The 11,424-nt window shown below is 45.0% G+C and overlaps 1 protein-coding gene and 1 long non-coding RNA gene across 2 annotated transcripts; both read left to right on the top strand.

The window, feature by feature from the left end:
- The first annotated feature begins 7,456 nt into the window (after positions 1-7,456).
- Positions 7,457-9,249, top strand: LOC127340103 (protein MOR1-like). The gene is made up of 6 exons (XM_071828446.1): positions 7,457-7,554; positions 7,638-7,739; positions 7,905-8,087; positions 8,170-8,281; positions 8,991-9,067; positions 9,169-9,249. Exons 2-6 carry the CDS (start codon positions 7,689-7,691, stop codon positions 9,238-9,240), a joined length of 495 nt encoding a protein of 164 aa, XP_071684547.1. The 5' UTR covers positions 7,457-7,554; positions 7,638-7,688; the 3' UTR covers positions 9,241-9,249.
- A 1,348-nt stretch (positions 9,250-10,597) lies between these two features.
- Positions 10,598-11,188, top strand: LOC127340102 (uncharacterized). The gene is made up of 3 exons (XR_011755947.1): positions 10,598-10,697; positions 10,786-10,894; positions 11,073-11,188. It is a non-coding gene; the product is annotated as an uncharacterized lncRNA (long non-coding RNA).
- The last annotated feature ends 236 nt before the right edge of the window (positions 11,189-11,424 follow it).

Below are 11,424 nucleotides of genomic sequence, written 5' to 3'. Positions count from 1 at the left end.
TTTTATGATGCCGAACATATGGTCTTCAGCGTCAGGATCATAGTTGTCCGTAATCGGGTCAGCTCTATCGTCCGCCATATGTCGATCCTGAAAACATGTAGTAAAAACAAATTAATTGTGTATATGCCAGCATTATCATATCTCTTCTACATATAAAGAGAGAGGCGACGAGGGAGGCGAGAGGGGGGACGCGATGATCGCGTGACCGAGAGAACGGTGGTGGTGGCGAAAGGGGGACGCGGTGACCGCGTGGCCGAGAGACCGGTGGCGGTGGCGAAAGGGGACGCGATGACCGCGTGACCGAGAGACCGGTATGGCGGTGACCGAGAGGGCGGTGGCGGTGCCGAGGACACATAACCCTCGCCGCCCCCTCTCGATCCCAAATAAAATTTTGTTAAGTTAAAATTTTGATCATTAAGTCTAAATTTTGTTAAGTAAAATTTTTCTTAAGTTAAAATTTTGATCATTAAGTCTAAATTTTGTTAAGTTAAAATTTTGATCATTAAGTCTGAATTTTGTTAAGTAAATTTTTTCTTAAGTTAAAATTTTGATCATTAAGTCTAAATTTTGTTAAGTTAAAATTTTGATCATTAAGTCTAAATTTTGTTAAGTAAAATTTTTCTTAAGTTAAAATTTTGATCATTAAGTCTAAATTTTGTTAAGTAAAATTTTGATCATTAAGTCTAAATTTTGTTAAGTAAAATTTTAGTTACATTAAGTCTAAATTTTGTTAAGTAAAATTTTAGTTACATTAAGTCTAAATTTAAGTAAAATTTTAGTTACATTAAGTCTAAATTTTGTTAAGTAAAATTTTAGTTACATTAAGTCTAAATTTTAGTAAAATTTTAGTTACATTATACTATTACATGTGTAAATTTTTGTTAAATTTTGTTACATATTACATATTTGTTAAATTTTGTTAAGTCAAAATTTTGTTAGTATACAAATTTTTAGTTAAGTTAAAAAACAAAAAAAAACAAAAAAAAAAAAAAGAGAGGCGGGCGCCGGCCGTCTCTCTCTCTCTCTCCCGCGCCCTCGATCTCTCTCTCTCTCTCTCTCCCGGCCGGCGCAAGCGCGGCGGCGGCGGCGGCAAGCGGCGGGCAAGCGGCGCCAGCGGCGCTGCGAGTGGGGCGGCGCGCGGTGGCGCCGGCAACAGCGCGCGAAGACCGTGCGGCGCGCGGCGGTTGTTATTCTCGATCGACGCGCGCAGTTGTTCGACGGGCCGGGACGGCGAGACGTCTGTGCGCGAAGACGGGGCGGCGCGCGTTCGGCGGCGGCTCGGGCGCGGCGACAGCGGCGTAACGGCGACGGCGACAGCGGCGTGACGAGAGCGACGGCGACGGCGGGCGAGGGCCGAACGGCGTCGAGTTCGTCGTTCGCGCGCTGAGAAGAAGATGAAGCGGCCACCGAGCCGCCGCGCGTATTTATAGTAACCACCCTTTAGTCGCGGTTGGGAGGCGACCGCGACTAAAGGGTACCCTAATCGCGGTTGGCCATACCAACCGCGACTAAAGGGTATTTTCGCCGGGTTTTCGTTTCCCGCGGAAAAATACCCGGCCAACCGCGACTAAAGGTATTTTTTCAAATTACTTTTCTTTTTCAAATTACTTTTCTTTTTCGAATTACTTTTCTTTTTCAAATTACAAATAATATATCAAAAAGTAAATAAAAATAAAACTAATTCATTTCAAAATCTGAAAAATACATATAATATATCAATAAATTCAGAAAAATAAAACTAATTCAATTCAAAAACTTAAAAATACAAATATTATATCAAAAAATTCAGAAAATTAAAACTAATTCATTTCTAAATGTTAAAAATACAAATAATGTATGAAAAAATTCAGGAAAATAAAACTAATTCATTTCTAAATCTTAAAAATATAAATAATATATCAAAAAAATCAGAAAAATAAAACAAATTCATTTCAATATGTTAAAAATACAAATAATATATCAAAAAATTAAGAAAAATAAAACTAATTCATTTCAAAATCTGAAAAATACATATAATATATCAATAAATTCAGAAAAATAAAACTAATTCAATTCAAAATCTTAAAAATACAAATATTATATCAAAAAATTCAGAAAATTAAAACTAATTCATTTCTAAATGTTAAAAATACAAATAATGTATGAAAAAATTCAGGAAAATAAAACTAATTCATTTCAATATGTTAAAAATACAAATCATATATCAAAAAATTAAGAAAAATAAAACTAATTCAATTCAAAATGTTTAAAATACATATAATATATCAAAAAATTCATAAAAATAAAACTAATTCAATTCAAAATTTTAAAAATACAAATTATCAAAAATTCATAAAAATAAAACTAATTCAATTCAAAAGTTCGTTGGCCCCCTCTTCCCGCCTCTTTCCGCCGACCCCCTCTTCCCTCCTCGTCTTCCCGCCATTTCTTCCCTGTCTTCCCGCCTCTTTCTTCCCGCCAATTGTTTCCCGCCAATTTCTTCCGGCCTCTTTCTTCCCGCCAATTTTTTCCCGCCAATTTCTTCCCGCCACTTTCTCCCGCCTCTTTCTTCCCGCCTCTGTCTTCCCGCTCCCATTTTTCCCGCCATTTGTCACTACATATAGGTAGCCGGCAGCCGGCATTATCATCTCTACAATCTCTCATCACTCTCTCATGGCTTCCACCGCACCCACTCTAACCTACCGGCGGGTGGAGGAGCTTTGCGCCTCGAACTCCCCTGGCCCGCCGGGCTACCGCGTCCCTGTTTGGAGCCTAAGCGCCGGCGGCGTGCCGGTCCCTCCCGTCCCTCGAAGTGCGCGCCGGGCGGCCATCACGAACCACTACTACCTCGACCTCACGCCGGAGCGGCGGATGAATCCCCGGCGGCATCCCGATAACCAGCATACTTGGGACGCCTTCTTCATCAATCGGCGTGAGAGGGCGCTCGCCGGGTATGAGGAGGACGGTGCGCCTCACGGAAACTTCCACGAGGCCGGCCGTCGGCTATGGTGGTACGGCCGGACTCTGCGAGCGTCATGGACTACATCACGGCTGGCGATATCCCCCGCTGCGCTACCCTCGATTCGAGCCACGAGCGCCGCCCGACGCGACAGCGACGGCAGCAGCGGCAGCAGCCGGCAACTTAGAAGGCGACGACTACCAGTACAACGGCGGCGGCTATGAAGACTACGAGTATGCATATTATACGCCTAGGCAGGAGTATGACTAAATCACTCCAAATTTCATGTATGCGGGAGTATGACTTAGTCACTCAAATTTCCTATATGCGGGAGTATGACTTAGTCACTCCAAATTTCATGTATGCGGGAGTATGACTTAGTCACTCCAAATTTCATGTATCATCAGTGCTATCTCGAGTCAATTGAATCATTCGAAAATGGACACCAAACACATCACGGGTAATATAATTCACATGATTCATTCAACAAAGTTTGGTACAATAAATTATTACACATCATTTCTTCCCTTGTGTCCCTGCTTGCTTACGATTGTGCCGTATCCATGGAGCATCCTCATCATTTAACTTAATGCTTGGGTCGGTGTTCACTTTGAAGGGCGGAATTTCACCAAACATATTATAATCTTCTGACATGTCTGTCTTGTCCTCCACTCCCACGATGTTTCTTTTCCACTGAAAGAACAATGTGGCGCTTTGAATCATCGCATGATGTCTTGATCGTTTTCTTATCTTTCCGTTTCCTCGGTTTGCTACTCATGTCCTTCACATAGAAAACACAGCGACATCTTTCGCTAGGACGAATGGTTCGTCAAGGTAACCAAGATTGTTGAAATCCACCATTGTCATTCCGTATTGCTGGTCCACCTTTACCCCACCTCATGTTAGCTTGAACCATTTGCACCGGAACAAAGGGACCCTAAAGGAGGGTCCATAGTCAAGTTCCCATATCTCCTCTATGTAACCATAATATGTGACCTTTTGCCCATTCTCGGTTCTTGCATCAAAGCGGACACCACTGTTTTGGTTGGTGCTCTTTTTATATTGGGCGATAGTGTAAATTGTATTCCCATTTATCTCGTACCCTTGGAAAGTCGTTATAGTCGAAGATGGTGTCTTGGCCAACATGTACGGCTGATCTACAACCTTATTGTCACTCATTAAATGTTTTCTCAACCAACTGCCGAAAGTCTCCATGTGGGCCTTCCTAATCCGGGATTCGGGCTTCCCGGGGTTGTCCGAGCGTAAAATATTCTTGTGTTTCTCAAAGTACGGAGCCACCAAGCTGGAATTGGTCGAAGCGTGTGGTGTGCTTCGGTCGGAGAATGGCCGTCCATACATATCATTGATTTCCTTCCGATCGTGCCTTTTCCACTTAGTTTCCCCTCGTGCCGCGATTGAGGAAGACCAATCGGCTTAAGGTCAGGAACAAAGTCAACACAAAACTCAATTACCTCCTCATTTCCATAGCCCTTGGCGATGCTTCCTTACGGCCTAGCACGGTTACGAACATATTTCTTTAATACTCCCATGAACCTCTCGAAGGGGAACATATTGTGTAGAAATACGGGACCGAGAATGGAAATCTCATCGACTAGGTGAACCAGGAGGTGCGTCATAATATTGAAGAAGGATGGCGGGAACACCAACTCGAAAGCGACAAGACATTGGATCACATCGTTTACGTAACCGTGGTAGAACTTCTGGATTGATTACCTTCTGAGTGATTGCATTGAGGAATGCACATAGCTTCACAATGGCTACTCGAACATTTTCCGGCGAGGAGCCCCTCAAAGCAATCGGAAGCAATTGCGTCATAATCACGTGGCGGTCGTGAGACTTCAGTTTTGGAACTTTTTCTCCGCCATGTTTATTATTCCCTTTATATTGGACGAGAATCCTGACGGGACCTTCATACTGCTCGGGCATTCAAAAAGATGACCTTCTCTTCTTTGGTCGGAGCGTGGCGGCACGACCTTGAAACCGTTCCGGATGCCGGTCATCGGGGTCTTTCAAACTTTCTTTGGTCTGCCGTGCTTCCTTTGTATCATTTGACTTCCCATACACGCCCAAGAAGCTTAGGATGTTCACGCAAATATTCTTCGTAACGTGCATCACGTCGATTGCGTAGCGGACTTCTAGGACTTTCCAATATTCTAGCTCCCGAATATAGATTTCTTCTTCCACATGGCTACGTGCCCGTCGGCTCCTTCGGAACTGATTGTCCGCCAGGACCCTTTCCAAAGATGACTTTCAAATCCTTGACCATATCAAATACCTCGGCACCGGTGTGTTCGCAGGCTTCGGCCGGTGATCTGCCTTGCCGTTGTAATGCTTGCCTTTCTTTCTTCTTGGATGACCTTTCGGAAGAAATCGACGATGCCCAAGGTACACGTTCTTCTTACAATTTGGCAAATGTACACTTTCGGTCTCATGTAAGCGGTGCGTGCATGCATTGTATCCCTTATTTGACAGTCCCGAAAGGTTACTAAGAGCAGGCCAATCGTTGATGGTTACGAAAAGCAACGCTCGTAGGTCAAATTCCTCTTCTTTGTGCTCATCCCACACACGGACACCAGGTCTGCCCCACAGCTGTAAAAGTTCATCAACTAATGGCCTTAGGTACACATCGATGTCGTTGCCGGGTTGCTTCGGACCTTGGATGAGCACTGGCATCATAATGAACTTCCGCTTCATGCACAACCGAGGAAGGTTGTAGATTCATAGAGTCACGGGCCAGGTACTATGGCTGGAGCTACGCTCGCCAAAAGGATTCATGCCATCCGTACTTAGACCAAATCTTATGTTCCTTGCGTCGGCTGCAATATCTTTGAAGTCTCTGTGGAGCTGTCTGCCTTGCGGTCCAGCTGCGGGGTGTCTCAACTCCCCGTCCGACTTACGGTCCTCTTTGTGCCATCGCAACAACTTGGCATGCTCTTTGTTCCTGAGCAGACGTTTCAACCGTGGTATTATAGGAGCATACCACATCACCTTGGCGGGAACCCTCTTCACGGGTTTACGGCCCTCAACATCGTCACCGGGGTCATCGCCTGATCTTATAACGCAATGCGGTGCATACCGGGCATTCATTCAAATTCTCGTATTCACCGCGGTAGAGGATGCGATCGTTGATGCATGCATGTATCTTCGAACCTCTAAACCTAGAGGGCGGACAACCTTCTTTGCTTCGTACGTAGTGGCGGGCAACTCGTTATTCTTTGGAAACATATTCTTCAACATTTTCAGCAAGTTTTCAAATGCCGAGTCAGCTACACCTGCTGTGCCTTCCATCTCAGCAAATCCGGTGTGCAGCCCAGCTTTTTCAGACCATCATCGCATCCGAGGTACAGCGCCTTCTGTGATCCTCTAACATGCGATCCAAATTCTCCCTCTCTTTTTCAGTTTCGCAGCGTCTCCGTGCATCAGCAATGGTCCGACCAAGATCATCAACGGGATCATCACGTGCCTCTTCTTCACCTTCCCCTTCACCTTCCCCTTCACCTTCAGCATCCTCCATGAAAGTATCACCGAAATGAGCAAGATAGCTTTCATCGATGAAATCATCCCCTTCTTCATCTTCTTCCATTATAACCCCTCTTTCTCCATGCTTGGTCCAACAATTATAGCTTGGCATGAAACCGTGCCGAAGCAGGTGCATGTGAACATCTCTTGAGGAAGAGTAACCATTCTGATTCTTACATTTAACACATGGACAGATAACAAAACCCCCCTGCTTGTTCGCATTAGCCACTACGAGGAAATCTTTCAAACCCGCACTGAACTCGCCGGAGAGTCGGTTACCGTACATCCATTGTCGATTCATCTGCATTATTATAATATAAAATATATAATTAACCATCATGCATTTGTTAAACTAACTAGCTACAAACAATATAAATTAAACAATGAACTACACACACATGCACATTTTATCAACGACACATCAAAGGTTCAAGTTGCTAACCGCGATCGAGGAGGAAAAAATAAATGAGAAAGCTCAAGTGTGGCTCCAACACTTCATATCATGTTTGTTTCATGCTCTTGGGGCATTTCATCAAACACCTTATGTGCATAAGAGGAACCAAAAGCAAACCTAACACCCACTTGTGAAGCTTGTGAAGAGAATGGCACCAAATGGCTAAGTGTTGGCTGCTGGATGGGTATATATAGGGGAGGGGCTTTAGTCCCGGTTGGCCTGGCCAACCGCGACTAAAGGCCTTCGGGCACCTTTAGTCGCGGTTGGCCTGGCCAGCCAACCGCGACTAAAGACCCCCCACGTGCACCGGCTGGCCACCGAGCGCCCTGGGCCCAGGCCTTTGGTCGCGGTTCGCCTCCCGAACCGCGACTAAAGGTACCATTAGTCGCGGTTCCTGCAGCTTCGCGACTTATGGGGCTCACCCGAAGCCTGTTTTTCTACCAGTGCTATATCTCTCCTGTTTGATTGTGTAACCTTAGCTGATATGATCCTTTTGTTGCGACACTGTCCAATTTTGCAGGCACTTCCTTCAAGTGGGAAAGATGTGGTTGAGCTTCTTGATATCTTACTAAGATGGTTTTTCTTGCGCTTCTGTTAATCTAACACAACTTGTTTGTTGAAGGTATGCTAGCTACGGAAACATAAGTTCTTTTTTCTAGGCATAGCAAAATTAGTTCTGAGTATTTTGTTTATTTTGACTTGTAGGTTCTTGACTTTCTACCGGAGCTATTTGATGGTCTGAAAGATCAACCTTACATGTTAACGGAAGCAGAAGCTGCAATCTTCTTGCCTTGCCTTATAGAGAAGGTAGGTACCATTGGAAATTTAACGCTGCTAAATATAATTGGATGAAAATTCTTTCAAACACTGTCCTGAAATATATTTTTCCTAGATTTTTTGTTGGAACACACATAGTACTTATATTGCAGTATGGGACTTCCTTTTCGAACCTAAATAACTCTCCTATTGCAGTCTGGTCACAACATTGAGAAAGTCAGGGAGAAAATGGGGGAGCTGATAAAGCAAATGATGAATATTTACTCTCTTCCAAAACCACTTCCCTACATTTTGGAGAGACTGCGCTCCAAGAATAACCGAACTAGGATAGAGTGTGTTGATATTATTGGATATTTCATGGATAATAACGGGACTGAGGTATGTATATCCCTCACATCCACCTTTCTGTAGTAGCTGGTAGATTTCTTGCTTATGGTCATGCTTATTTCTGCTCTTGCAGGTTGGTGATTTGTTGAAAAATTTGCCATCTGTTGCTGCATTAACAGCAGAGCGTGATGGAGAAATCAGGAAAGCCGCTCTTAATACGCTTGCCACTGCTTACAAGAACCTTGGTATGGCTTTTCCCTAAATATTTCCAGCACTTGATTCTTCATTTTATATTAGACCTTTTTTTTATTTGGTACTACCTGGTCCTGTGTTGGAAGCCTTTTTACTACCTGGACCATTACTCTTGAGAATTGTATTCCTTTTTTCATCAAACATGTTTTCGTTCATACTTGAACTTAAGGGTATGAGCTATAATTGCGGCTTGGTGACAAGTAATGAAAGGGAAAAGTGTGAGAGAGCAGGTGCGCTCTGCGCACCCTCACACTTTTTCATTTTCTCTTTTTTATATCTCTCAAATTATGTAATATTTTGATTTGATTTTTTTGCAATTCACTAAAAAATGACAAATGGAATGAGACAAAAATAGCTCTGAATTTTGTTGTGCACTTTTAAATTTCAAATTATTTAAAATTCAAAATAAATTCTTGAAATATATATTTACACAATGAAATAAAAAATACAAAATATTTTTCCCATGTTCTAATTGTTATGTTTAAGTGATCTGCAAAATTTTTTGTTCAAACAATGTGTGGTGCGAGAGATACAAAAATGAGAAATTGTTTGAGAGGGGAACAAAAAGAATTTGCACGAATCTTGACGCAGTATACACGGTATGGATACGGGTGCTCACCAAGCACCTGCTCCAAAAGTCCACCCTCATCTGAAAGAAATTGATTCCCAAGATGTTCTTAGTCTACTCTCTTGGTCATGCAGGGGACGATGTTTGGCGATTTGTTGGAAAACTTTCAGATGCTCAAAGAAGTATGCTCGATGATAGATTTAAATGGAAGGTCGTTATCGTCTATCAGTCCACAATAAATGTGTAGCATTTGTAGTGTAAAACCGTTCATTTACCTGATAAAGCAAAGGTTTTATGATGGTATATTGTCAGGCTCGGGAAATGGACAAGAGGAGAGAAGGAAGGCCTGGTGATGCTCGAGCAGCTTTGAGATCGTTCAGTTAGAGAGAATGTGTTAGTTCCCTTGTTTTAAATGCATGCACCCTGTGTTATATATTGCTTCTTGGTTATTTCTGTCCCCGCTTCGTCCTCGGGTCGCTCCCCCGCTTGCGATTCCAGGACGCCAACCCTAGCTCTCCTCCTCCACCCCCGTCCCCCCTCCCCCCGTCGCCGCCGCCAGCGGAAGCCGCCGGGCAAAGCCCGGGCGGTGCCGGCGGCGGTGGCCCTTCTTTACCCGACGCATCCTCTCCATGCGGGGCTGGCAGGAAGGCGGCGGTGCTCCCAGGTCGGCGGGGTTCCGGCGGCGGCGCTTCCTTCCCGGCGGCGTGGCGGCAGGTGGCAACGCGGCGGCGTGGCTCCTTGGCCGCGGGACGGTGCGGCAGCTCAGGGCTCCAACTGCCTGGCCCAGATCTGGGTCCTTCGGGCCCCATCTGGGTCCGGGCGGGCCGACTCCCTGCCCTGTGGTGCTCCTCTAGGCGGACGGAGGGCAGGCCGGAGCTCGGGGCGGCGAGGCCGGCGGCGCGTACACTGCAGCGCATAGACTGGAACTTCACGAGCCCGCTCGGGCTCGGCCGGGCCAGGTGGGCCTGGTGTGTTCCGGTCGCCGCGGCCAGTCAGTGTCCGCAGGTGGCGATGGAGGTGGTACCTCCGGCGTGGCTGCTGACGTGCTGCCTCTCGCTCCTGGTTGGCTCTTCCTGTTCGTGATGACCCCGCTTCGTTGGTCACGGTGAGACGACGGTGGTGCTTGCAAGGCCGTGGTGGCGCATGGTGGTGGGTGGCGAGTGTGGTGGAGCACGATGGAGTGTCCAAGGCAAGGTTCCGAGGGTCGGGAGAAATCCCTGTCGGCTTTGCCGGCACCGACGCGGTGACTCCCGCGGGCGCCATTCTTCCTTCTTGAAGGGCGTTGGGTGAAGCCCTGTTTCCTAGTCCTTGCGCGTACCGGGGGAAACCCTAGGACTACTCCGGGCAGCAGTGGCGTCGTCGTCGCACCCCTTCTTGAAGGTGTTTCTTGGTACGCGGAACTTCAGAGTGCTAGGAGCGTGGTGGGCATTATCCGGCGGGCGCAGCGGTTGCGAGGCATCTCCGTTTTCATTGATCCGACCCTTTCGGCATTAGTTTCTCTTCTCTTTCTTTTGTGTTTTATTTTGGGCTTGCTTTGTGTTGTTTGCCCCAGCAATAGATCCTATGTTGTATCGGTGGTGTGCTATATTAATATAGCGGGGCGAAAGCCTATTTCGAGGAGTTATATATTGCTTCTTTTACTCAACTTTTAGGAGTGAAAATGCAAGACAGGCAATTTTGAACAAAAAACATAACAGTTCACTTCTTGGTTCACTACCCAGATGTGTACTGTTTATGGCATCATCTTTCTACTTATTCTTATTCTTTGGATATAGGTCTGATGTAGCAGAACAAAGTGGGGAGTTAGTTTCCCGTTCAATAGCAGGATCGATGACCCCAAGGTGCTCCAGCTATCTTATTTAATGGGCCTGTAATAGGAGTTTGTATTCCATAACACAACTCCACTTGTGTATGCTTGTCTATGAATAGGGTAAACTTTGGTTATGCCGATGCCCATATGGTACCTAGGCAGATGGCGGCTGGTCCTGCAGACTGGCGTGAAGCTCTTGATATTGTTGCATTAGGTTTGCCTGAGCAGGTTTGTGCTGTTACATACATAGTTCGGCCACCTCTTTTTCCGTCGTTGATGTGCTCTTTGTTCTTTCCTTTTTCTGTTACTGTATTTGATATCTACCTGTAACAACCTATTTGCTTTACCGCATTTCTACATCCATTGTTGAAGTGTAAGCATTGATATTATGTTTTTGTTCATGCAGTCTGTTGAAGGAATGAAAGTCATATGCCATGAGCTAACTCAGGCAGTTGACCCCGAAAGCTCTGTGCTTGACGATCTTATCAAAGAAGCTTACAGATTAGTTTCATGCTTGTCTGTTATGGTAAGCCTTCATTGTATTCTTCAGCTTAGCTTTCGGTAACTCTGCTAACTTCGATGATGACATATCTTTCAGGTTAAACCTTTAATTTCAGCCTAGCTGGTGCTTCTTCAAGGTCTTGCAAATACGTTTTAAATACTCTCATGCAGGTCTGTTAATAAGTCTATGCTCGTTTTTCTTTCCTTTTTATATATTTGTTTAATGTTGTTTACGAGTTGGTTGCTATTCTGCAGAC

Source organism: Lolium perenne, chromosome 3 (genome assembly GCF_019359855.2).
Source record: "Lolium perenne isolate Kyuss_39 chromosome 3, Kyuss_2.0, whole genome shotgun sequence".
Classification (NCBI taxonomy): Eukaryota; Viridiplantae; Streptophyta; class Magnoliopsida; order Poales; family Poaceae; genus Lolium; species Lolium perenne.
The sequence above is the reverse complement of the archived record's forward strand: the minus strand, read 5'-3'. Positions and strand labels throughout refer to the sequence as shown.

Bases quoted from the DNA above. Each gene is read 5' to 3' on its own strand.
- LOC127340103 (XM_071828446.1), top strand. From the start codon at position 7,689: ATGTTAACGGAAGCAGAAGCTGCAATCTTCTTGCCTTGCCTTATAGAG. The intron at 7,740-7,904 runs GTAGGTACCATT...CTCCTATTGCAG, and splicing joins TGCCTTGCCTTATAGAGAAG to TCTGGTCACAACATTGAGAA. The intron at 8,088-8,169 runs GTATGTATATCC...CTGCTCTTGCAG, and splicing joins TGGATAATAACGGGACTGAG to GTTGGTGATTTGTTGAAAAA.